Genomic DNA, 26,526 nt, shown 5'->3' on the forward strand with positions numbered 1-26,526 from the left:
CAAGACAAGCCAGTCCTGGGGCCACTGTTATAGCTGCTGTCAAACGGCCCTCCTCCGCCCGCTCCACACCAGGTTAGTTGAGTTGCTTTGCATCATCAGCGATTCTTTGGAAGTGACCTGGTGGCACCCATCGCCTCTCCGGCCATGGACGGCCGTCGGCTCGGACCTCATCCACCCTTTGACCGGTCTCCGTAGTCCTGCCGGGTGTCCACGGCCGCTCCTCGCCCAGGCAGGGGGTGCTGGTTTAGTTGCCGAAACCTGACGGCGGAACGGGCCGTGCTGGGAGCAGAGGCCTGGCCTGACACGTGGGCCGCGCGCGCAGCCCCTGCCGCCCCGGGGCCGGCGGGCGGCCGCGGCCAGGACAGAAGACGCGGGGCAGACCCCGCGCGGAGCGGGCAGCGGGCGGCCGCGCCGGAGGCCTCCGGCCATTGCGCTGGGCGCGGGGTAGGCGAGCGCGCAGCTCTTTCGGGTCACGGACAATTAAAAGCAAATCTCGATGTTTTGGGGCCGCGCGAAAGTCGGCTTTAAGCCCCTGTTCTGCGAGTTGGAAACCCGGGAAACATCCAGCGAAATGCAGGGCAGCGCTGCCTTGCGGCACTCAAGTTTCCCTCGAGGGGTTGAGAGAGCGCGCGGCGCCGCCGTACGGCCCTCGCGCCCGCCTGCTCTGCAGAGCCGAAGCCCGGCCCCCGGCGCCGCGCCATTGGGCCCCGCGCGTGGGCTCATATCGGCTGGGGGCGGGGCGGCGCGGGGCGGGGCGAGCGCGGAGCCGGCTCTGCTCAGCATCCTCCGCCGCCGCAGCGGGTCGCGATGACGGACGGGACGTGAGTGGGACCGGGCCGGGCCGGGCCGGGCCGGGCCGGGGCGGGTGGGCAAGGCTTTGGCGGCGCTGAGCCGCCCCGCGTTGTGCACAGGGCGGTGCGGAGACGCGGCGGCCCGCACAGGACGGAGCCCGCCACCGACCTCGGCCGCTGGCGCCTGAGCAGCGCGGAGGGGCGGCAGTGCTGGCGGCACGTGGCGGCGGCAGCAGGCGAGGCGGAGCGCGGGCAGACGGCGCTGGAGGCCCACTCCCTCGGCCTGGCCACGGTCAGTGCGGCGCGGGGCCCCGCTCCCTGCCCGAGCCGCAGGCTGCTGCCCAGGGCCGTGCCCGCGGCAGGCGGCGGGGCCGAGCGGGTGCAGCCCCTGGGCACAGCGGTGTCCAGGCGGCTCTGGGGGTGGAGGCCTTGCCTGGGGTCCTGGGCCCTGTGGGGGCGGGGGAGGCCCCTGGCCTGCTCCCCTAGCCAAGGGGCTCAGAGGGGGTGAAGGCAGCAGATACCCGCCTTGCTCCCAGCCTGGGCCGTCTGCTGCTCCTGCCTGTGTTCGGTAGTGCTGCCCTGTGCTGGGATTTGGTGATCGATCACTGACCTTGCCGCTCACCATCGCTGTCGGAGCTGACTGCGAGGCCGGCCAGCAGAAGTCCTTTGTTCTTGTAAAACTGACCTGCTCCCTTACCTCTCCATTGCAGCGTGGGACATGGCAACTCCTGGTCGTTCTCGCTTGGTGAGCGTGAGCATGCTCGGTCCATCTGCCTGTCTCCACTCCTCTTCTCTTTGCAGAGCCAGTTCTTCAAGACCTTGCCCAAGGCCTGCAGGGCACCGGGAGCAGCACTGAATGGGATGCAGTTTTACTCTGGCCTGCAGGCAGAGGATGGGCACTGGGCTGGTGACTACGGGGGGCCCCTCTTCCTGCTGCCAGGTACCGGGAGTGAGAAGGTGGCTCCAGGTGCTCTGTCCAGAGAGCCCCTCCTGATGGGGGTGCTTGGGAGCGATGCTGCCTTGCTGGCTCTCTGAGGGGTGTTCAGGATCAGGCTGTATCCTAGCCTACAAAGGCAGTGCAGATTCTTGCATGTCTTAGTGTGCCAAACACTGCTTGGTATTGTCAGAGTTCATTGTTCCCCAGACAGGTGATGGGTGACCCTCCCATATTTACACTGTCTCAGGACCGTTTTGGTTAATGGTAAGCTGGTATATGTTGTGAGGCACCGAGTACTGTATTCAGCCAGTTAGGTCACTTTTGGTTTGATGTGTGGGGCTTGATGGAGCTCTGTCCTTGAAAGCTTACTTTCGTTTGAAAAGTAGGGAGTTGGGTTCAGGTGGGGTATGAATTAAAATGCAATGCGAGTTATTTTGCAGTCGCTCTGTGAGAGAATGTTCTCTGAACCAGAGCATTTCTGATGTTCAGAACTGGGGCTTGCTTGTTTTAAAGGAGGAATGTTCTCACTCAACAGGTCTCCTGATCACCTGCCATGTTGCCAAGATCTCACTGCCAGAGGGTTACAGAGAGGAGATGGTGCGCTACCTGCGCTCGGTGCAGCTCCCAGACGGAGGATGGGGCTTGTGAGTAGCAGAAAAGCTTCTTTTCTTGGTGCCTTGGCTGGGTCCTTATGTGCACTGGAGGGAGGGAAGGAGAGAGAGGAGGGAACAGAAACAAAAGGAAGGTGACCTGGGTCTGTCTGCACGTGTCCACATCATGTAGACTTACACAATTTAGCAAAAATTTCCAAACCAGTTTCCAGCCCATTGAACAGAATTGTTGCAATCTCACGGGAGCCCAAGCTGGGCCTTGCAACATGCGAGGTGAATTTGGGAAGAAAACCAAATCCAGTGCCATGTGCCAAATCCATCCCATTGTCCTTCCATCAGCATCTTACTCCTAGCCAGCACCACACTGAAACAAATTGGTGAGGCTTTCTGGGCCATCCCACTTGCCACGATCCCGAAATTTCCATCCTCAGCAGGGCCACTGCTCAGTTCTTTAAAGACCCTGTGCATTGTCCAAGCCTGTCCTGCTCTTCCCTTGCCTGTGGTGGATGTACTGCTGTCTCAGTGTTGTGTTGAGCAGGAGTGGGCCTTGGTGCTGCAGTGCCCTGGCACCCAGCAGGAACCAGAGATGTCCGTCATCACTGGGACATCAGTAGGGACCTTCCAAGTGAAGGCCTTGAAGGTGTTACCACACTTTAGGGCAGCAGAAACCAGGGATGTTGCCTGTTGGGTTTATTTGCTCAGCTCACCTCAGTAAACCTCCTGCTTCAGATTAATTCTAGTAGAAAACAAACAAGATGCTTAAGCCAAGCACTTGGGCCTCCAATCCTGGCCTGTCTCCTGTATGTGTATGTGTAACAGGCATGTGGAAGATAAATCAACAGTATTTGGCACAGCACTCAATTACACCTCCCTGAGGATCCTAGGAGTTGGGCCAGATGACCCTGACCTTGTGCGGGCTCGGATCAACCTCCACAGCAAAGGTAAGCACTTGCCTGTGTGCACTATCACCCGTCCTATGCGGTAAATGTGGTGGGAAGGTGTTTTGAGAGGTGATTTTCTATCTTTATGACTCCTGCACCTTACAGTGACAGTGATCCATGGGTTCATTCCTTTGCTGCTTGCTAAGTTTGCCACGTCAGAGGTGCAGTTTTCAGGAGCTTGCAAATACCCACTGAACTTAGAGCAGCCCAGTCCATTTCCCAGCTGTAGTCTTGTTGTGAGTTGGTTGTGTCTTAAGCCATGAGCAGTCCTGTCTTGGGTCCCTCTGTTAAGTGTTCACATTCACCTGGCTCAGCTTTATGGAGTGGCTTGGTGGCCTCACCTGCCAGCTCTCTTCTGGCCAGGCAAATGTGCCTTTTCCCAGGTGACCCTTCCCGGCTGTTTCTATCATGTTCCCACAGGCCTGAACCATAGCTCTGCAGTGCCTCTGGCCTGCCACAAGCACCTGTGTGGAGGATTTCTACCTCCCCACTTTCTTTGCAGTGCCACCTGCTTTCAGAGAAAGGTAGAAACACTGCCAGCCCCTCCCCAGGTCTCCTGTCCCATTCCCTTACTGAGGGATTCAGGGGCCTCTGTTAACTCTGCTTTAACCAAAATTTCAGTTAGAAATCCCTGTGTCCCTGTCTCCTGGAACCTGTGGTTATAGATAAAGGTTACCAAAGTTGACATCCTGTCTCCGGCCAAGTCCCTACCCCTGACCCCAATAGTACTGACACCTTATTCAGTAGGGCTGACTGCCCTGAGACCTGATGTCTGTCTTTCCAGGTGGTGCTGTGGGAATCCCTTCCTGGGGGAAGTTTTGGCTGGCTGTCTTGAATGTTTACAGCTGGGAAGGAATGAACACACTATTTCCTGAGATGTGGTAAGTGCTGTTCTTCAGGGTGGAGCTAGTATTGGGTTTAGATTCCCAGCTACAACTTGCCCCCTTCCAACAGCACACAGCTGAGAGACTTGCAGCCCCATGCTTGCTCTGTGCCCCCAACCCTTCTCCCTTACCCAAGTCAGCTGAGGGCCTAAAGAGTAGGCCTTTGCATGAAGAAAAATAACCCTGCCTGCTGGGAAAAGCCAGCCATTGTCCACTGCTCCCCTGTTCTCTGAATGAAAGTCAGCTGTGTCAGAGCTGGATCTATCTTTGTCGTAGCAACAGCAAATTCCAGCAAAGGAGCCCTCTGATGGTGTAGGGAAGCAGGAGTGGTGCTTTGCTTCAGCTTCCAGCATTCCTTTCCACAGCACCTGTAACCTGGGCAGACACTGAGCATCTTGGCCCCTCATAATGCTCCATCCATGATCTCTGAAGGGCTTGCCCCATATTTGACTCCCTGCCTCTCTGTCCCTGGGTGTATCCATGTTCCCTGAGCTTTGTCCATCCTGTGCACTCCTTCCCCTTCCCCCTCACACACTCACGACAGCTCCATCTCTTTTGTGTGACAGGCTGCTCCCTGCTTGGTTCCCGGCACATCCTTCCACACTCTGGTGTCACTGCCGCCAGGTTTACCTTCCAATGAGCTACTGTTATGCCTCCCGACTGACTGCTGAAGAGGATGAGCTGGTGCAGAGCCTCCGACAGGTGAATTACTCTCCCCAGGGGCATGGTGGTGCTCAGCTTCTCAGAGCTACTGCCTTTGCCTCTGAGTTTTCTTTTCCTTCCCCAGCCATTGTTTATGCTTCTTTCTGTTGACATCTCTTGTGCTGTATTTCTACTCGGTGGGCAATTGCATTCTGCTTAGAATAAGCTACATGGCATTTTCTGCCTCACCTTTCACTTAAGGCTGAGGCATATAGTGTCTGTGATTTGTCCCTTGGCATGTTCATGTGACAGATTGATTCTGAGTGCGATCCAGGCTTTCACTCACATGAAGAAGGCTCTTGCCCTTACAGAGGCAGTAGTAACTTTTTCCAGGGTGTGCTGTGTTGTGCCAGTGCTGTGCTGTATTAGCACAGAACTTAACCTAAAGGTATTGAGTCCCAAAGGGCCTGACCTATATGTTGCAGGTCAGAGGATTTCCCCCAGTTCCTCCTTTGTGGAGGTCAAGGACTTGCATTTGGGAGTAAAGCATGTCCTCCATGAAGACATCTAAACTTGACTTGGAGACCTCAGCAGATAGAGACTCCACAACTTCCCTTGGTAGTATGTTTCAGCGGTTTTTCTCTCAGTTAAAAATTTGGTGCATGCCCCTTTTGGATTTTTCTGGCTTCAGCTTCCAGTCATTGGTTTTTGTTTTGCCTTTCTCCAGTAGAAGTAATGGCACACCAGGATAGAGCAGTGATCTGATTTTTGTTTACAGTAAGATGAAACAAGGACTGCAAGGTGGGAATTCCTCTGCCCTCCATGGCTGTTGTGGATGCAGGCATTCACATTGTTAGGTGCTTTTCAGCCAGCGGGAGGGGTTGGGAGTTAGTCCTTCTGGGACAAGAATTGGAGGAGGCTTTTGGGAAGGGAACAGGGAAGTGGGTGAGAGTTGAGAGTGACAAAAAAGGAAGCAAAGTATAGGGATGCCTGGGATTTTAAAGCACTCAGGCTCCTAGCAAGACGTTCATAAGACACTGAACATATAGTCATTGGGCATACCCAAGGCCTGTGTTTCTCAAAGGGTGAGTAATTCTCAGGCCCAGTTTGTGATTCTGGAAAGAGAGAGATCTGATGTGGGAGAGTGCTGAGCCTTGTCCTCTGTGAAACAGACCTGGCTTTGTGGAGCAAGCCCCTTGTTAGTCTCCTTCAGAGAGCTGCTGTGAATGGAGGGGTGTGGAGAGCTGCAGTTATGCCATGATCCAGAAGGATATGCCTTTTGACTGAATGGGTTTTCCTGGTTGCTGAAGCTGGAGTGGCCTTTCCTTGGCCCTTGTTTCTGGCACTGGAGTGGACTGGTTAGGACCCCAGGTCCTGCTTTTCTTTTTTGGGGGGTTCTTTTCCTGCCAGCTTCTCTCTTCTAGCCTTTTGTCTCTTTTTCCTCCTAAAGTGGTACTAGATGTAGCTTCCACAGGGCCACACATGGAGACCTGCAGTGCAGAAGTGGTTGAACACCGCAGTTCTGTACTAGTAATCTGAGCTTCAGTGTGGGAATTAGTTATCTTTCCCCAGTTGCTAATGAAACCACTAAGCTCTGTGGGGATACATGCATCCATCTCTCTCAGGCTTCTTTCTCCTTATTCTGCCCTGGTTGCAGGCAAGCTCATCTTCATTTTTCCCTTGCTAGGAGCTGTATATCCAGGACTACTCCAGCATTGACTGGCCAGCCCAGAGGAACAACGTGGCTGCCTGTGATCTGTATACTCCGCACAGCTGGCTGCTGACAGTTGCCTATGGTGAGTGATGTGCTGCCTGGGTTGGGTCACTAGCACGGTGTTGTCTGCAAACTTGTGTCGAGTACCTGCAAGTGAGCTGATGTCAGAACCAAAACCTTCATCATAGCCTTGAGTCAGATGAGAATACTGCCCCATGCTTCCTACCCTGGCCTTATGCACTGATGTGCTGCTGGGTTCCACCCAGTGGGAAAAGCGTGGACCCATGGAGGGTAGGAGTGTGCCTAGGAAAGCATACATAGAAATGGCTCTGGGATCTTAGTTGGCAACTCTGGTTCATCCCCTCTAACGTTACTCATGCTGCCTCTGCTTGTCTGGGGCTGAGCAGCAGCCAAATAAGAGAGGAGGGTTTAATTCTGGAGGTGCAGGACTCTGGGCTGGGCTCTGGCTATTCTGTGGGCTCTTCTCCTTGGGAAGCTGGCTGGGATCCTGGCCCTGCCTACACAGACCTTCCCTCTCAGGCTATGCAGGGCTGCTTGGGTCCTAGAGATACAGGAGCTGGGACTATATAGCTGGAGAGAGTTCCCTTGTGCATGTTTCTTGTTCCTGGCCCAGCCATACTGAACTTCTACGAAGCCTACCACAGCTATCACCTGCGCCAACGAGCCATAGAGGAGCTGTATGACCACATCAAGGCTGATGACCGGTTCACCAAAACTATCAGCATTGGCCCGGTAAGTAGTTCTTTTACCTCCCCACATGAATGAAGGCAGCACCAGTTCCTGTGCAGTGCTGAAAGATTGGCCCTGTCCCCCTCCCTCTGCATGGACACTGTCCTTATGGATTCCCTGCCTCTTGTATATGGGCTGTCATCATTACCTATGGCACTAGAGCAGCTGGCATCTCTGTCCGACTCGGGGTCCTGTTGTGCTGCATATGGTAATACTTACTCAAGGATGCCAGTTTTTCCAGAAATGCTTAAAGCCTCCATCACAGGGCAGAACATAAGCCCTAAGTATTGTCCTCAAGGCTGACCAATGATGCCAGGGCTTGGTGGGATGGGAGCTGGTGCTGGCACATCTGTATCAAGGGCAGCTTGGTACCCACCCCAAGGAGAGTAATTGCATTCTGCTCCTTGCAGATTTCCAAAACCATTAACATGCTGGTTCGCTGGCATGTGGAGGGATCAAGCTCCCTGGCTTTCCAGGAGCATGTTTCCAGAATCCCAGATTACCTCTGGTAAGGCTGATCCTGTTAACTCTGTCCAGGGGAATGGGCTTATGTCTCCAGCACGAGCAGTGCCCAGGTCCAGAGTGGAGAAGGTCTTAAGCTGTCCTTACACCAAGGAGTGGAGGGTGCTGTGGTCCAGGAGTAACCTGCAGCATAGGCCTCAGGAGTCTTAGTATGGGCTAGGTGGAGGAGGAGAAGGGCCTCTTATCTGGTTAGCCCTCCAGCCAGCTTAGGGGTTGGTAGCCTTTTGGGAATGTGGACTGAACGAACACAGCTCAATTGGAGGCAAGCTGCTGCTTGCAACCTGTTTGTCTCCACTGCTGCTTCTCTGGGCACCAGTCCTCCCTGCTATCAAACTGCTACTGATGCCCTGGCTCTGTGGGTTGAATGGAATCACTCAAGGGCCTGAATCCAGCTCCTGGGCTGTAGGTTGCTGATCCTTGCTGTAGCCAACAGTCCCTCATGAGCAAATCCCTATTGCTCCAGTTCTGCCAGTCAGTTGGGGGCCTTGTATTCTGAGAAGGATGACACAGGGTTCCCAGCGTCTTTCCCCAGATGCTGTCTGTGAAGCCCAGCTCTCTGCAGGTTCACCTGAGTGTCTGATGTCTTCATGTTGGTGGTGTGTGGCTGATTATTGCTGCATTCTGCAGGCCACCTCAGTGCTGTGCTCTTTTCCCACAGGCTGGGACTTGATGGGATGAAGATGCAGGTAAGGTGCCCGAATCCAAGCAGTGAAAATGGGAAGTTGCTGTTAGTGGGATGGGGCTCAACCATGCTGAAGGGGCATACAGAGATGGCAAGGGGTCAGACCCCAGTCTTGCTATGGTTAGAGCTGCTGATGTTTGAGCCCTGCTTCCTATTGCTGAATATTGCTTAGATGGATGGGCTTCTGAGGCTGAAAGGGGTGCTCCAGGAGACCTCTCCAGTCTGAATTGCTGTGGTCCTTTGCCCCAGTTGCCTGCAGAGCCTCACCAGTCCCTAAGCTTTTTGGGTAAAGAGGGGTGCAGGAGGGAATGATACCGCCTTTTAATTCAAGGACAAGAATCCTCATAGGCTTCAGCCACAGCTCCCTTCACTGGGTTTAGGATCCAACACCAGGCCAACGTCATCCTCATGCCAAACCTTTTGGGGATACTTGCTGCAACCTTTATGTACCTTGCATCCCTCTGCTTCACTCCCCAGGCCTGACGCTTTTTCCTCTTGGTCTTATTTTACCTATCTGATGCTCTTGCCTGTGCACTGTGTGACTGTTCTGCATGTACAAGATAAACCGCTATTGTGTGTTTATCATGGTGAGAAATCAGTCCTGTTGCTTACAGGGTGTGACTCTTTCATGGCACTGGAGAACAGCCGGTAGCCTAAAAACTCCTCGGTTAAATAATTAGCTGCTCATTCACAGGTGCCAGGAAGCTGGCTGGAGGGAGATAGGCTACTTGAAGTTTAAACCCATTCCCAACCAGCACTGCCTACTCCTTCCCTCCCAGAACACCCACGGCTGCAGTGGGCTGGGAAAACCCCTCGCTGCTGCCATCCAGGCTATGTTGTCTGGTGGGGCTTGCTGCTGCCTTTTCCACCCCCTGTCGGAGGTCCCAGGGCGCAGCTCCCAGCAGTAGCTGTGTCCAAATGAGTCTTTCTGCAGCCTCTGGCTCCCTGTACTGCTCTGGGCAGACAGCTGCAACCCCTCCCCCATGGGGCTCCACACCCTGCTGGTGTGTTATTGGTTAACTGTTTAACTGATATAATTAGAGGAGGTTGAATGGATAATTTTTAAAACAATACTTACATCCCTAATCACGAGAGGTAAAGACTAAGACTTTATTTGCAAAGGGGGAGGCTGAGGAGGATTATGGTAGCGGTTGATCAAATCACAAAGGATGTGGATCAAATGAACAGGGAATTGAGCTGGCTTGGAACCGGTTCAAACGGATTGGAACCCAGTTCATACTGGTTTGAACTGGTTGAAAGTGGTTGGAAATTATTGGAACAGGTTCAAACCAGTTGAAAGCGGTTCCGACTGGTTTGAACCAGTTCTGACTCATTCTGACTGATTTGAATCGGTTCCAACTTGTTTTAACTGGTTCCCATGGGTTTGACCAGTTTGACCTGGTTCCATCAGGTAGCATCAACACTTAATATTCTGGAATCAGCATTGCAAACAAAATTGAAACAATTCTATATGACTAGCATAGATTGTATAGATAAGTTTCATCACAGCATGTTCTCTCTGTTTCAGGGCACCAATGGATCCCAGCTCTGGGATACAGCCTTTGCTATCCAAGCCTTTCTGGAGGTACAGTTTCCTTTTGTGCTGCATTCCTCGGTTCCTGAGGAGGTAGCATTCTGCATCACCCTTCATGCTTTAGCTGTTTGGTCCCAGCTTCTACAGTGTGTGTTTAATAAACAGGGGAATGGGAAGTGGTTTGTGAAGCTGTACACCTGAAGTCCAAAACTCGTTTGGTCATCTTGTCTGACATCCTGTGAGTGATCAAGGAGCGTTGCCTCCTGTCACTGCATCATCAGACAGAGCCATGTTCCTGAACATTTCCGTTGTGCCAGTAGCAAGCAGCTACGTCCTCTCCTGCCCCATTGAGGGCATAGGCAGTCCTCCAAAGCACAGGCCTTATTTAGGGTAACACCAGCTGTGCAGAGAAGTCTCTGCAGCCCCTCCCTGCTGCAGTTCTGTGCTTGGCTCCTATGGGAGAGACAGTGATGGGTGCAGATCCCATGGGATATTTAGTAATTTGATTTCTCCCCAGAACCAGACTCCCTGGCTGGCAGGTAGCAGTACCTGTCTGACTTTGTCTACATCCTTCTTAGGCTGGAGCCCAAGACAACCCAGAGTTCAGTTCTTGTCTAAGACGTGCCCATGAGTTTCTCCGAATCAGCCAGGTGAGTGCTAGGCTCATGTCGTGGATGTGGGAAGGCGGCATTGATTTTTATGAGACTAGTGTGTCCATTGCCTCTTTCTAAATTTATTGGCCTGTTCCCAGCTCTTCTCATTCACTCTACACATTAGGAGCTTTGCCTGTTATTAATTCCAGTGAGATTCACAATGGCTAAAAGGCTGCCTCTGCCCAGGCTCTGATGACTTGACCATAGTGCTGTATGTAAAAGAACTCCACAGGTGCTGTTTGTAGTGATGGGGCAAGAAGGAAGTTGCAGGCCCTGATCTGCAGTGACCTGCTCTCCTCTCCTTCTAATCCAGGGGTGGGCAAAATATGGCCCACGGGCTGGATCTGGCCTGCAAGGCCATTCTATCCAGCCCGCAGGGCCCCTAAAAAAATTTAGAAAATTTAATACTTCTCTGCCCTTGGTTCCTGTCAAAAATTACAGGAACCAAGGGCAGTAGGACCCAGCCTGGTGGGCTCCCACAACAGCAGGCTGCCCGGCCCCACCCCCCAGCTGGAAGCCCCAGCCAGAGTTTCTGGGCTGGGACCACATGGGGTGTGGGAAGTTCGGGTAAGTGGTGGGGAGGGGACCCCAGGCAGGGAAGGAGTGGGGGGGGGGGGAGGGGGAGCGGCCCCTCCTGCTCCATGCCTTTTGCCCCGTGCTACAGCTGCTGGCAGCCTGCATGGGGCTGCCTGTGCCTGATCTGAACAGCCCCATGCAGGCTGTGAGCGCCTGCGGTGTGGGGTGGGGGAGGGGCCGCTCCCCACCCCCACTCCCCCTGCACTCGGCTCTTCCCTGGGCTCTTTCCCTGCGTGGAGAAAAGCGCCCCCTCCCCACCCCATGGCCAGCACCCCGCGCTGCAGGCGCTCACAGCCCACGCGGGGCTGTCCAGAGCAGGCAGGCAGCCCCAGGCAGGCTGCGAGTGGCTGCAGCGCTGGGCGCTGGCCATGGGACGGGGAGGGGCTGCTTTTCCCCACCCCACTGCACTCAGCACCACCTTGTAACCTGGCCCCATGGCCAGGCTGGCAGTGGGGCAGGTTACAAGCTGGTGCTGAGCACAGGGAAAAGTGGCCCCTCGCCTGCACCCTGGCCAGTGCCCTGCACTGTAGCCGCTTGCGGCTCGCATGAGGCTGCCTGTGCCTGCTCCAGACAGCCCCGCATGGGCTGTGAGCAGCTGCAGTGCGGGGCGCTGGCCAGGGTGCAGGCGAGGGGCCGCTTTTCCCCACGCTCAGCACCAGCTTCTTCCCTGCTAGTCAGCAGGGGTTCGGAGCTGTGCGCTGCCCCCCTGCCTGTACCATGGGGTTGGGGGACACTGGGTGTGAGCAGGCAGGGAGCACGGGGCCCGCACCAGTGTCCCGGGGCCAGCGCCAGCGGGGCCCAGAGCAGGGTGGCAGGAGTGTGGGGTCCCAGCTGGCAGGAGCTCTATGAAGCTGGGCTAGCTCCACAGACCTTTGCCAGCCTGTTGTCCCGCTTTGGGCCCCACCGATGCTGGCCCTGGGACACCCAAGATGGTGACCAGGAGGTGGGGCACCTGTCAAGGGGTGGGGCACCCATGCAGCCCTCGACAGCCTGCCAAAACTGGGTAAGCGGCCCTCCACCCAAAATAATTGCCCGTCCCTGTTCTAACCTGTGGCCTTGTATTTTTGCAGATCCCGGACAATCCACCTGACTACCAGAAGTACTATCGCCAGATGAACAAGGTATGGCTGGCCATATTCCCTATGCAGAGTTTGCTGCTGGAGTTGGCTAAGGGAATGGGAATTTCCCTGAGTCCAGATTTCAAATTCTAGACCCACTTTACTGACACACCAACCTGTCTGAGGTCCCTGGCCTCCAAAGAAGCGATCTGGCATTGCTTGCAGAACAATTGCAGGAGGGATCATAGGTGGCAGAGGGTGGGTGCTGACAGGGCTTAGCTCCTCCAAATGTGGTGCAGTGGGAAGGGCTGCAAGGCAGCCGGGTCACAGGCTTTCAGTGGCTGCAGCGAGGGTGGGGAGGTGCGCACACAGCGGTGAGGGAGGGGCTGGGGCTGGGGCAGTCGCTGCACAGCCAGGGCAGGGCGTGGGATGGAGCTGTGAGCAGCTTGTCCGGGGGGGCACAGCTTCTGCTGCTACGTGCACCCCAGGAGGCACAAGGGGGTGTGCGCCCCGAATCTGTGTGGGGCGGGGTGAGCTGTCACTGGGCTGGGGCCAGGGCTGTGCTGCGCTATTCCTGGCAGGGGGGCTGGGTTGGGCTGTGCTCGGGCTGGGTGGCAGTGGTGTTGGAAGGAGGATTATTGGAGGGGGCCACCCCAAAACTTGCCATAGCACCCCAAACTCCCCTTCCTAGCGCTGCCGTGCACCTCAAGCGGAGCATGGCCCAACCCCACCCTGCTGGGAAGAGCCCAGTGCCACCCCAGTCCTAGCCCACAGCGGCAGCCCATCCTCACCCTGCATGCAGATCTGGGGCATATGCCCCCCTATGCCTTCCCAGGGTGTGCACAGCAGAGGGAGCTGCCACTCCCGCCATGCGCCCCCTGGACAAGCTTCCCATGGCTCTGTCCTGTGCCCCACCCTGGCTCTGCAGGGCCTGCCCTTGCCTCACTCCCTCACCACAGCGGGGATCAAAGCCCAGTGTGCAGTGGCAGCCACCCCATGAACAGATTGGGTAGGGGGGGCACATGCCCCCCGGGGCTCCATTTGTCCCACCACCCAGCTTGGCCAGGGCCCCACTCACCCCAGCCCCTTTTCCTGCCTGTGCCCCACTTCCTCCCTCGCCACTGGGGTCTTGATCTGCCCCACCTTTCCCTACAGACTTACCTGCTGGGGGAGGGCATGCGTGCATGTGTATATGCACTCAGGCCCTCCCCTCCCCAGTAATTTTTTATCCCTATGTTTACGAGGGATTCTCCTAGCTTCACAGCTTCTGGTAGCTACAAGGGGCATTTATAGACGTGCTCTGGGAGGAGGGCATGGAGGGGGCGGTGCTTTAGTTAGAGCGGCTCTTGGAACCACTCTAATTAAAGTTCCTGGGGCGTCATGTGCATCAGCATCCCTGCACTGAAAAATGGCATGGGCACCGTAACTAAAACTTGTTGAACTAGCTTTAGTTAAAGCACCCATGCTGCCATTTTTCAGTGCAGGGATGCTGATGCACATAATGCTGGAGTCTGCTGGAGTGCAGTAATTACCGTGCTCCAACGCACTGTAATTACAGCACATCGGAGCAGCCTCACTGCATGTGTATAGGTGCCCATAGAGGCTAACGTGTGCTAGAAGAGCTATTTCCCCTCAGGTCTTTAGCGCAAGCACAGCTGTAATTGAGGTAGAAACTGGGCAAGAAAGTCGCATCTCCCCCTGTGCAGAGGCAGAACATGGCTGAGAAGCATGATTGCCAATTTAGAGCTGATGGGATCTGATTCTCTGCAGGGCGGATTCCCCTTTAGCACCCGGGATTGTGGCTGGATCGTGGCTGACTGCACTGCGGAGGGGCTGAAGTCAGTGATGCTGCTGCAGGAGAAGTGCCCCTTCATAACAGAGCATGTCCCTCCCCAGCGCCTCTTTGAAGCTGTGAATGTGGTAAGGGGCTGTGGATATTTAGCTTTCCACATGCTGAAAGTTCATTTGATCAGCAGCAGTATTTGTGGGAGTCAGAGGTGTATCCTCCTTGGATGCCTTATTTCCAGACAGCTTGAACTTCTGATGACACACACGTTCACTATGACCCTTGCACTTGGAATGATAACATTCAACATCATGGAAATTGCATGTCATGTCTATGACTCCTTCCACAACTATAGGAGCTTCCCTAGGATGAAGAATTTATATTCTTATGAACTGCTGGGCATTTCTTTGGAGAATTCCTTTTGGATCACACATGGTGAGTCTGTAATCTATTTTTTATAGATGCTTAGGTCTCGTTTTGAACAGCAATGTAGGCTTGTGAGCAAGTGCTGCTTCTTGAGCAGCGATGTGTTATATTTTATTTTGCGTGTTTAGGGCTTCATCTCAAACCCCACACACGAATTGACCCCTCAGGATAGTCAAAACTGACCAAAATTGGTTCTCAAATAATGCAACTCAGCAATGTGTGCTGCAGTCCATTCGTCTGGCAGCTCACTGTGTTGAGTGAAACTGCATCTTGCTGCTTTAGATGGAGTTAGTGCAAAATGTTTTTTCTTTTTTCAGTAGAATGAAGGTATTTAGTAGAATGATGGCTATACCTTGTACAGGAGAGATCGAGTAGATAAAAGGGATGGGGATGTAGCGCTCTATGTTAAGGAAAGCTATGCATCCCTGCAAGCTGATGTTGGCAACCAGGGTGGACGACTGGAGACTCTCTGGGTTAAAATTCATGGGGAACACGGCACAGGGGACACAACAGTGAGAATCTACTACAGACCTCCCACCCAAAGTCAAGAGCTTGATCAGGAGTTTGCCCAGGAACTGACAGGCCGCATGCTCCAGGACCATGGTTGTCATGGATGACTTCAGTTACCCAGACATCTCATAGGAAGATCACTCAGCAAAATCGGAGCGGTCGCAAAGCTTCCTCTCATGCGTGGATGACCTCTACCTGACTCAAGAAGCCTATGGGCCAACGAGAGGTAAAGCGCTGCTTGACCTGGTGCTGGCTACTGGGGAAGACCTAATCGGCGACCTAGTGATCGATGGGAAGCTGGGTGACAGCGACCACGAGCTGATCACCTTCACCATCCACTGTAAAGCTGGCAAGTCAGTCAGCAACACGGAAGTCCTTGACTTCAGGAAAGCCGACTTCAACAAGCTCAGGAGGCTTGTCAGTGAGGCCCTAAGGGACCATGACCCCAGGGGGAGGGGAGTCCAGGAAGAGTGGTTGTTCCTCAAGGGAGCGATCCTCAATGCACAAACTAATTCTATTCCATCTTGGAGGAAAGGCAGCAAGAGGGCACAGCAGCCCCCCCTGGCTCTCCAGGGATCTAGAAGACCTCCTGAGGCTAAAAAGAAAGGCCTAAAAAGGATGGAGGATGGGATTCACTTCCAAAGAGGAATATTCTGCACTTGTCCGGTCCTGCAGGGAGCAAACCAGGAAAGCCAAGGCTGCAACTGAACTCCAACTAGCTTTGAGCATCAAGGACAATAAAAAGTCCTTTTTCAGATACGTGGGGAGCCAGAAGAAAAGCAAAGGCAACATTGGACCCCTGCTGAACCAGATGGAACAACTGACACCCAGGAAATGACAACTGACAACTGATGCCTATTAAATGGGTACTTTGCGTTGGTCTTTCATCAGTCCCATGGGACGCCCATGCCCGCTACAGGACAGGGAGGTCCAGGTGAGGGAGATCCCTTGCCCTCCATCAATCCTGACCTCGTAAGGGAACACCTTGAGAGGCTGGATACCTTCAAGTCAGCTGGCCCTGACAATCTACACCCCAGGGTACTCAAGGAGCTGGCGAGCATCATAGCAGCCTCTGGCACAGATCTTTGAGAACTGGTGCTCTGGTGTAGTGCCCAAAGACTGGAAGAAGGCCAATGTGTTGCCTATCTTCAAGAAAGGAAGGAAAGTGGATCCAGCAAACTGTTGGCCCATCAGCCTGACTTCTATCCCGGGGAAGATCTTAGAAAAGTTTATTGAAGAGGCCATCCTTAATGGACTGGCTCATGCCAACATCCTGAGGGACAGCCAGCACAGGTTTGTTGCAGGTAGGTCTTGCTTGACCAATCTCATTTCCTTTTATGACCAGGTGACCTATCACCTGGACAAGGGAGAAGAGATTGATGTCGTATATCTTGACATCGAAAAAGCCTTCGATCTGGTATCACATGATCACCTCTTGGCGAAACTGGCCAACTGTGGCCTTGGGTCCACCACCCACTGGCTGGGAAATTGGCTCCGTGGTCAGACCCAGAGGGTGGTAATTGACAGAAGTCAATCGTCATGGTGCCCTGTGACCAGTGGGGTCCCCCAAGGCTCTGTCCTTGGACCCATATTGTTCAACATCTTCATTAATGATGTGGACACTGGAGTCAGAAGCGGACTGGCTAAGTTCACTGATGACACCAAACTTTGGGGCAAAGCATCCACACCAGAAGACAGGTGGGTGATCCAGGCTGACCTGGACAGGCTCAGCAAATGGGCGGGCGAGAACCTGATGGTGTTTAACACTGAAAAATGCAAGGTTCTCCACCTTGGGAGGAAAAACCTGCAGCATCCTTATAGGCTCGGCTGTGATACACTGGCTGGTACTACGGAAGAAAGAGACTTGGGGGTCATCATTGACCACAAGATGAACATGAGCCTGCAATGCGAGGCTGTGGCTAGTAAAGCGACCAAAACGCTAGCTTGCCTCCATAGATGCTTCTCAAGCAAATCCTGGGACGTCATTCTCCCCTTGTACTCGGCCTTGGTGAGGCCGCAGCTGGAGTACTGCATCCAGTTTTGGGCTCCACAATTCAAAAAGGATGTGGAGAAGCTTGAGAGAGACCAGAGAAGAGCCACACGCATGATCAGAGGTCAAGAAAACAGACCTTACGATGACAGGCTGAGAGCTATGGGACTCTTTAGCCTGGAAAAGCGCAGGCTCAGGGGTGATCTGATGGCCACCTATAAGTTTATCGGGGGTGACCACCAGTATCTGGGGGAAAGTTTGTTCACCAGAGTGCCCCAAGGGATGACAAGGTCAAACGGTCATAAACTACTGCAAGACCGTTTCAGGCTGGACATAAGGAAGAATTTCTTTACTCTCCAAGCCCCCAAGGTCTGGAATAGCCTGCCACCGGAGGTGGTTGAAGCGCCTACATTGAACACCTTCAAGAGTAAATTGGATGCTTATCTTGCTGGGATCTTATGACCCCAGCTGACTTCATGCCCTTCGGGCGAGGGACTGGACTCGATGATCTTCTGAGGTTCCTTCCAGCCTTAATGTCTATGAAATCTATGAATTATTATGATTTGTCACTAGTTTTGGCCTGGGAAATGGAACAAGTGCCCAGTCAAAGCCTGCGAGCCAGTGACAGGCAGGCTTCTGATTAGCCTCAGCCATCTGAATGACTTCCAAATGGAAGACTAGCTGGTCAGCATAGGGGTCACAGCCTGACTACCATCAGTCCAAAGTCACCATAGTGAAGAGCAAGTGTACCAAACACCTCCTGGGAAGAAACCCCATGTCTGAGTTCCCCAGGATGGGCACCAGTTGTCTTTCTGTCTTCTAGCACTTGTTTCTTCATCCCAGTGAGATCCCAGAGGGAGGAACAGGGCAGCCAGCATTTTAACATAAACTAGGAAGCTTAACTGATAGGGCTATGCAAAATTTTGCTGACTGTTTCGATTCGATACTGTTTCAACTCATTTCTAGCTTGAAACAGCGAAATCAAATCAAAAGAAAAGGCTTTGAAACAGCCTCGAAACAAAACAAGATTAGTCAAAACCACCAGCAGCCAGGTGGTGGGAGATGGGAGAACCAGGGCTGTGCTCCCAGCAGCTCCACAGCCCCATGTGGCTCAGCCAGGAGCGCAGCCCTGGTTCTCCCCGCCTTCTGTAGCCGGGCTGCGGGAAGCTGATCACAATGCTGGGGAAGGGAACCGAGCCTGATGTACAGTCGGAGGGGGGGTTTTTGCTACCTACCCATGGTTATGTGCATGTGTTATGCACTCCCACCAGTAGGTGGCAATGCAATCAGCTGCCTGATGATGGGATTTACTGAGGGATTGGTGGACTGGTGTGTGGGCTTTGAGACGAAGCACTGCAACACACACTCCTTGCAAAGAACAGTTTAACTTTGGGCACTGCTCAAGAAGCAGCATCTGCTTATGGGGCTACACCGCTCCATTTAAAGGAGATTCAAGCATTGTATGTGAAAATTACATCAACTGAGACTCACCAAGTGTGATCTAGAAGAAATTCTTCAAAGGAGCTATAGGGCTGTATCCAAGAGAGTGCAGGACCAAATCCAGGAGGGAGAGTGGATCCTGTTTACCATTGACTCGAGCACAAAAAAAATATCCTCTCAGAGGGCCTGATGCGCAGAAGTGAGCATCTTCGCTGGCTCACGGAGGCTTGGTGACCAGGTAGCCATTCTGGAAAGGGCATGTAACATTACCCCTTGAAAGAGGAACAGTCAGACTGTTAAGAGAAGCCAGCTGTGGAGCATTTGGTTAAAGATAGTGTGTCCCACTAGGGGTTTTAGAAGCTCCCAGAAGAGAAAGCAAAGGGGAGGAGGAAGCAAACTGTAAAGGGGACAGCTCGCTGCACAGAGAAGCCAGACTGCTGTGTTGGGAGCAGAGCAGAAAGGGGTTCTTGTTCTAGTGTTTGGGGGAGGAAAGAGGGGTTTGTTTCATTTGTTTGTTTGCTTAAACTCAACTTTGCTTTGGAGAACTGGTTGAGGAGCTCATAAGGGAGAAAATTCTCCTGCAGAAGCCAGTAAGATAAATGACCTGCTTACAGAGGGATAAACATTTTTCTGGCTGCTGCTAAATGGTCATCTCTGAGGAGGAGTGGCCATGGTAGAAACCACAATCTCTGCTAAGCACTGGTGAACAAAGTTGGTTCTGATCCTATCTCTCTCTCTCTCTCTCTCTCTATCTGAGCAGTTGCTGAGCATGAGAAACTCTGACGGAGGCTTTGCCACGTATGAAACCAAGCGGGGAGGCCGGCTGCTGGAGTTGCTGAACCCCTCAGAGGTGTTTGGTAAGGGCAGTCTCTCCATGTCTCCCTCCTGGTGCCCTGTGCCATGAGGGGAAGCCAGCCTAGTTCTGTGGGAAGCAGTGCCCAAAGGCAGGTTCATGCATAATGGAGCATGCAGTCTTGGGGCCAGTGTTTGTCACTGGGGATGGTGCCTACTGCACACCACATTGTGTGTGTGTGTGTGTGTGTGTGTGTGTGTGTGTGTGTGTGTGTCCCATGCAGACAGGGTCTTGGGGCCCAGTCAGTGCTTGACAGAGTCTCCAGCAGGTTGTCCAGGGTTTCAGGGCTGTTTCCTCTCCCATTTTGGCAGGGGACATTATGATAGACTACACCTATGTGGAGTGCACATCAGCAGTCATGCAGGCGCTGAAACACTTCCATGAAGAGTTCCCTGAACACAGGGCACAGGAGATCAGGTAAGGGCAGAGCCAAGAGGGGTCATTTGGGAGAGCGCGTTCAAACTAGGCATGATGAAACCTGCAGTTCAGGTGCAGTGACACCTGCTAACATGCACTGGACAGGGGCCCTGGTCCTGCAGCCTGCTCTCTGCAGTGCTAGGGAAGACCCTAGCAATCCAGGTACTGGAGCAGGGCCCTAAAGGCAGAAGTTTAGCCCTGATCTGGGGATGGGCTTTGCTGAGCCACAACAGGTCAATGGTCCCATGCTCCAGCAGGCCCCATGCCTACTGCAGAGCCCTCTGTCTGCCAGGTGGGTATCTGCTCCTTGGTAGTGCTGCACAGGTACGGTGCGGGGGAGAGATGGGGGCACCCCTTGCCACCCTCTGACACCAGCATTGGATGCACCCTCTGCAGATGAGAATGTCTTATGACCACAAAGCATAGCTGGTCCTGCTAAGCCACAAAGCAGAGCTCTCGTGGCTATGGTCTGTCATGAGTGTTTGTCTAGTATGTGTGGGAGTTAATGTTGGCAGGAATAGGAAGTGGTCCTCTCAGCCCAGCTGTTTCTGGATGCAGAGGCTGAGGTCATGCCCTCGCACTCTGATCCAGACAGCTTGACCCTGGCAGTAAAGTGTAGTGACATGACTTGCCCTTAGGAGACTTGGGCTGAAAGCTCTGGAGTACTGATACTGTTGGGTGAGGTATAGGAAGGGACCATCTCCATTTGAGCCCCAGGGGCACAGACCTTGACCTTCTGCTGGTCTGGAAGCTCAGAAGTAAATGGGGAAGGTCTGTCTGGCCCATTTTGCACCTGATAGCTGGCAAGGAACCCTGTTAATAAGGGCAGGCTCCACTCCACTCCCAGAGGGAATGGGAATTTCCAGGTAACCCCTGCAGTAGGCTGTCCAGAGCAGGGAGCAGGTGGGCAGTGAATCAATCCCTCTCCTCCCTCTGCCTAGAGAGACGCTGCGGAAAGGGCTGGTGTATTGTCGCCGGATGCAGAGATCTGACGGGTCGTGGGAAGGGTGAGTGACTGCATGCACATGGTATCACATCCTCCTTGTTCAAGGGGAGAGGCTTGCTCCCAGCAGCCCTTGGGGCAGGTGCAGTCTGGGGCAGTGAGCAAAGTGCCCCCACTCCCAGGTCCCCGGTGGCAGAGCTGGCCTCTTTCTGCAGCTCCTGGAACTACCAGCAGCCTTGGTTATTTCTCTTGGTGTGATAGCCATGCAAAAGGGCCCCAGCTCAGGCTGAGCCCTGTTATATTGGGCCTGGTGGGAATGTACCTGGAGTCACTTGAACCCCCAGGTCCCACAGTCTGCTGAAACAAGAGAAGGGAGGGGGAGGGGGGATGGTTATGGGGTATGGTGTGACTAACCCCAGCTTGTGCCTGTCACAGCTTGGGGTGAGCTCTCTGCATAACCCAAAGTGTGATACGCCACAGCAGCACTTGCCCTGGTGCCCAGCAGTGCCGTTCTGCTCCATAGGCATTGGGGTAGGTGCTGTCCCAGCCAGGAGTTCTGCTCTCCTGATTGGTGATCTCCCTTCCACTGTCAGGAGCTGGGGGGTCTGTTTCACATATGGCACCTGGTTTGGCCTGGAGGCGTTGGCCTGCATGCAGCACATGTACCATGACAGGTGAGTGAGGAGGCCCATCCAAGGCTTTGCAATCTGTGTTCAGGGTGTGACAAGCTAACGATCTAGCTCCTGGCCAGGGCACAGCCCAGGGATGCCACTGGGGTCCCTTGAGCACAGCAGGGGCTGGGATATGCTGCTGCATTATGGGGGCAGGGTGCGGAGCTTGGTGAAATTTGGATCACAGCCCTTTTCAGTCCTCCCGAGAGGCTTTTAGGTTACAGAGACCCTCTCTGCCTTCATGCCATCCCAAGGGCAGAGACTTACAGCCACTTGGCAACTCAGCCATTTTAATTTTGGTGTCCTGCTTGGCAGCCTAGTCCCTGCCTGCAAGCTGTACTCTGGTATCCTGAGCTGTGCTGTGGGCCCCTTAAGGAAAGCTGTCCCAGCCTGTGGGTTGCTGCTCACATCCTGTAGCCAGGCTGAAGGCCAGGCTGGTTCACTGAACTCTGGTTCTGGTGCTTCAGGTCCCAGCCCAGAGAGGAGTGTACTTGTTCTACTCTCCCCTGCCAGAGTCCAGCCAGTGCTTCCTCAGCACACAGCCGCACAGGGAGAGGGCAGTACTCAGGCCTGCTCCCACCCCCAGCCCTGTCCCCTGTGAGCTGGCCTAGACTAGCAGGGGGCAGGAAGCATACTAGGGATCTTTCCCATTCTGGGGGTGCCACAAATCCTGTGTTTCCTGCTTGAGCTCTGTGCTTGGCATTAGACATCAACCAAACCCTGCAGATAAAACAACCACAAGCTGAACAGTGTTCCCTGTCACCCTCCCTTCTCTGAGCCCCTGTCCCCACAGGTCTGAGGTACCCTGCTGTAGGTTTTGTTGATAGTGACACTTGTGCCTCTGTTTTATCCCTTCAGAACTGCATGCAAGGAGGTGACCCAGGCCTGCCAGTTCCTGGTCTCCAAGCAGATGGAGGATGGCGGCTGGGGAGAGGACTTTGAGTCCTGTGAGCAGCGTAGATATGTGCAGAGTGCCACATCCCAGATCCACAACACGTGCTGGGCCTTGCTGGGACTCATGGCTGTCAGGTAGGAGACACCATAGCTGTGCAGGCTGTTGACACTAGCACTCACATTGCTTGAGAGCACTGTCCTCTGCGGCCTCAGACAGCAGAGCCTTGGCCACTACCTGTTGTGGAGGGCAACTGCAATCAATATTCATGGTCTTGGGACACCTGTGATGAGTAGTGTAGGATGATCTCATTGTAGCAGATCTGTTTTTTGCACAGCTTCACTGTGATGGGTTGTTTCTGTCCCTCTTTTCCAGCCTGGAACACACAGTGTCAGATGTGTGAAAATGGTTGCAGAGGGGATGTGAGACATGTGGGGGCGGTTTGTTTAGCTTCCTGGAGTCAGGACTTTTCACCTCTTTGGCTGTGCTTTGCAGGTATCCTTATGTTGAGGTTCTGGAGAAGGGCATCAAACTTCTGATGGACAAGCAGCTGCCCAATGGTGACTGGCCTCAGGTACACAGCTCCTCTCACCTGTCTAATACATCCGTTCCTCAGCACTGTAGAGGTTCTCAGAAGAACTGAATACAGAAATGGGTCACACACATGCTCTGTGTGTCAAGTTTTCTTGGCGTGTAGGAGCAGAAGCCCAGCTGTGTGTGTGGAAACCAGTGGAGGCATGTGGTATCTCCATACTTGTGGCAATAAGTCCCACAATTCAAGGACAAGCACCTGGACATGTTCTGCTTCTCCTGTATTTAACAGCCACCCACATTAATCAATTGTTGGGGTGTGGTAGCTGTGAGAGTTGTGGCTGCCAAAAGAGTGGATCCTGAGAGCAGAGCCTTTGCCAAGCCAGTTCTGAGTAGGGTGATGGAGATCTTCACCTGGACCCTTGTGGAGTGTGGGATGTGGGGTGCTATGCTGCTGAGCAGACCAGCTGTAATGTATGTACCAGGTGTGGTTCTGTTGCTGTGGTTATCTGAGTGTTGGGTATCATAAAGGGACCCAAGAGAGTCCAAGGCCATGTGGTAGCCTAAGGCACTGCATGCCCAGGCCTGTGATGGAGGGCATGTTCTGAAGGAGACAGGTCTCTATCTTAGTCCTCCCAATAGCACTGCCTCCTCCCTACATATATTCAGCTTTCCCTGCTGCCCTTTATGTAAACAAATAGCACTTCTGTAATTGCTAGGCCCAATGCCCTTGCTGAGTGGTACCTCCCCCTAGCTGGGTGGAGCTCAGCTCTAAGGTTGGTTGCAGGGCCGTGTGTCTCCCCAGCATTGTCGAGGAGGCAAGTGCTAGCAATCTTCTGTGGCTTGGCGTCATGCAGAGCTGTACCTGGGGCTGTGGCACAGCCCATCTCTGCCTGGGATTTGAGCATTTGCATGGATCAGTATCCTGTCAAGGCAGCCTGTGAAGGGATAGCTTTCCCCTCCTGCTTCTCTCAGAACTTTCAGCCTCTGAAAGAAACATCTTTTTTAGGATCCAGGGCAGACTCCATATTGGAGATTCCCAAGGATGAAAACTGTGCCTCTGTTTTTTAGCTGGGTGAGTGGTCTCGTGTGTGCCGCCTGCTCAGAGCACAGTAGAGTGAGATTGTGATAAGAGTAATGACTCTGATGTGAGTGAGCATGAAGATGAGGGGCACATTTGTCTGCCAGAGGGTGAAAAATCCAGTTCTGTCACTCCTGAGCCCTTATGTGTGCTGCTGGCAGAAATGCTGGCCTGTTCCTGAGATCTTCCTGCTGAGCTTGTTTCCTTTCTGTCTCCATCCCTGTTCAGGAGAACATCGCTGGTGTGTTCAACAAGTCCTGTGCCATCAGCTACACCTCCTACCGAAACGTCTTCCCCATCTGGACACTGGGGCGCTTCTCATGCCTGCACCCCAACAGCTCTCTGGTTGGCAAGTTGAAGCCTGGATCCCTGGATGGTGCAGAGACGGTTCTGGCTGGAGGAAAGCTGAACCAGGGGGTTTCCTGCACCTGAGTTTGGGCCCTCAGCAGTGACAGCCTAGATGCCTACAGGTGTAAATATGGGAGGTTGTTAGGCCCTGCAGTGCTCTTCTACTGGTGAATTCCACAAACTAATTTTTCCTGTAGTCCTAGATTGGTACCTACCTGTGTGTGGCTTTGGCTCCTTCACAGTCAGGTCCCCTGCCAGTTGGTGGTACGGGTCTTTCTTTAATTTTTTTCCAAGAATCCTTCTATTCAAGGCTGCATCTTTCAAGTAAAAGTGTCAGGACAGGCGGAAGTGCTTCACAGCTCCTTCAAACTCAGACGTACCCACATCATTTTGGACAGTACAGGGTCTCTGGGCTGAATCTATACAGTAGCATTGGTGGTACTGTGCTACTCCACTTCTGAAATTCCTGACAGCTGGGGAATCTGTATAGTCTTCTGAAAACTTTTAAACTCGCCTGGAAAAGCCAGGCTGGCTGTGTGGTGCTGTCTCTGCAATGTGCCTTCTAAGTGCCTTCAGTTTTGGAGCAGGCATGCAGGGAGTGGTACAGATCCCTTCTCTCATGGAGTTGGAGATAACTTGCTTCTGCTGCTGTTCAGCAAACCCCTTCCTTCTCAGCAATAACTAAGTCCTCATCCTTAGATCTCAAAGGAGGTAAGTGGCATCATCCCTATTTTACAGATGGGGAAGTACAGCACGAAGCAGTGAAGTGACTTGCCCAGGCTTGTCCAGCAGCCTTCCCCATGGGAAGAAACCCCAGGCCTGGGCTCCTTTCTCTCTTGCAGCTCTTGTTACTTATGTTTTTAGGATGAAGCATTGGAAACATTCCTTCACACTGCCTCATAGCCAGTTTTGGGTGTTGCAGGATTTCCTCGTCCCAGTGAGGTCACACGGGGAGCAGTAGGGCAGGCAGCTTTGTTAACATGAGCAAGGAAGCCTAATTGAATACTTTGCAGGCATAACAACTGGCAGTAATAGATAAACTTGGGGAATTGTGCCCTTGACTGGCAGGTGTGTGTAACTCCTATACAGAACACTTAGTGCATGACAGTCCTGTGAGACTGGGAATGTCACAAGGATCCCCATGGAGATTACATTTGTGCACACTTTTGATCAGGAGTCTCCTGAGGACTGTGAACTCTAAATATGTTTAACCTGCAAACACCAAGGGTGAAGACATCTTCAAATGATGGTGGTTAATAAATTGCTAATTGTGTTGCTGATGCTAATGTACTGTGTGCATCTGATATCTTCCTGCAAGAGCTCTTTCCTGAGACCACACCTGACTTTCAAATTAGGCTGATCTGAATTGGTCAGAGACCATGTGGTGAAGCAGTGACTCATTTTGGTTGTGCCAAGATTTTGACTACTGGATTACATCATGTTCTGGTATGTTCCCAGATTCTTACCTCTGGCCTATCCTGCCATGTAAGTATGTGACAGTTATCACAGACTCATACCGGGCTTGGACCAAGGAGAAGACCAAAAAGCATGGTTTAGTATTCCCAAACACCTCACCATTTTGTGATATTCCAAACAGATTGATCTGAACCCTCAATTTAGAGCTGGTGTGGGCAATTCTGTTTTCTCTGCAGGAGTTCAGTAACATATTCTGACCAATGTAGGGACCTCCCTAGGCCAGGCACTGTTGAAGAAGGCCTCAGAGGTTAGGGCAAAGTAGGAGAGTGATTTATATGGTAACTACATGCTAAATGGCCAGGACTTCTCTCTCTTGAAGGAGCTCCCAAGCTTCTATTAGGCAGGTGCCTCATGCCTTGGTGGTGTTTAACAGTGTAGGTTCTTTGCAGATGCTGCTTGTTATTGCTAAGTGTACTCCCTGGCAGAGGGATGAGGTGTGGGAACAGGTGAAGAGAATTCAGAAGGGTTACACACGGAAGAAGTGAGACCACACCAAATCCACATTTTTCCACGATTAAGTAAAACGTGTGTGTGTGTGTGTGTGTGTGTGTGTGTGTGGTATCGGTTGAACAGAATGTTTTATTGATATATTTACTTTAAAGCAATTTGGAATCCTACCAGTGCCTCAGTCACTATTAATGAAATAAATTCTAAATGCCTATATATTTTGGCATTTGATTTTGGTTTTTTTAATAATGGAAAATCAGAGCTACCCCTGCCCCCACCCCCTGCACTCACCAGATGCGGGTCCAGCTGCAGCTGTCCCCTCCCCACCCCACCCCACTGTTTTGTGGTGTTGAGCAGCCCTGACATGCTAATGCCCCTCCTGACCTGCAGCCCCTGCCTAAGCCCTCTCTTGCTCTCTCC

The 26,526-nt window shown here is 53.1% G+C and overlaps 1 protein-coding gene across 2 annotated transcripts; it reads left to right on the forward strand.

Annotated features, from left to right (window-relative positions):
- The first annotated feature begins 727 nt into the window (after positions 1 to 727).
- Positions 728 to 26,322, forward strand: LSS (lanosterol synthase). Of its 2 annotated transcripts, XM_014594285.3 has the most exons (22): positions 728 to 821; positions 912 to 1,083; positions 1,593 to 1,731; positions 2,264 to 2,372; positions 3,159 to 3,280; positions 4,065 to 4,161; positions 4,731 to 4,866; positions 6,494 to 6,602; positions 7,155 to 7,273; positions 7,681 to 7,778; positions 8,451 to 8,478; positions 10,003 to 10,059; positions 10,587 to 10,658; positions 12,308 to 12,358; positions 14,066 to 14,215; positions 19,208 to 19,304; positions 19,612 to 19,717; positions 20,659 to 20,724; positions 21,254 to 21,334; positions 22,190 to 22,360; positions 22,719 to 22,797; positions 24,064 to 26,322. In XM_014594285.3, the coding sequence occupies exons 1-22, from the start codon at positions 808 to 810 to the stop codon at positions 24,265 to 24,267; spliced, it is 2,277 nt and encodes a 758-aa protein (XP_014449771.2). In that variant the 5' UTR covers positions 728 to 807; the 3' UTR covers positions 24,268 to 26,322. The 2 variants fall into 2 exon arrangements, with proteins under 2 accessions (XP_014449771.2, XP_019347818.1); XM_019492273.2 differs by lacking the exons at positions 728 to 821; positions 912 to 1,083; positions 1,593 to 1,731 and adding an exon at positions 1,762 to 1,992.
- Positions 26,323 to 26,526: the final 204 nt, after the last annotated feature.

This window comes from Alligator mississippiensis, chromosome 4, assembly GCF_030867095.1.
Source record: "Alligator mississippiensis isolate rAllMis1 chromosome 4, rAllMis1, whole genome shotgun sequence".
Taxonomy (NCBI): Eukaryota; Metazoa; Chordata; order Crocodylia; family Alligatoridae; genus Alligator; species Alligator mississippiensis.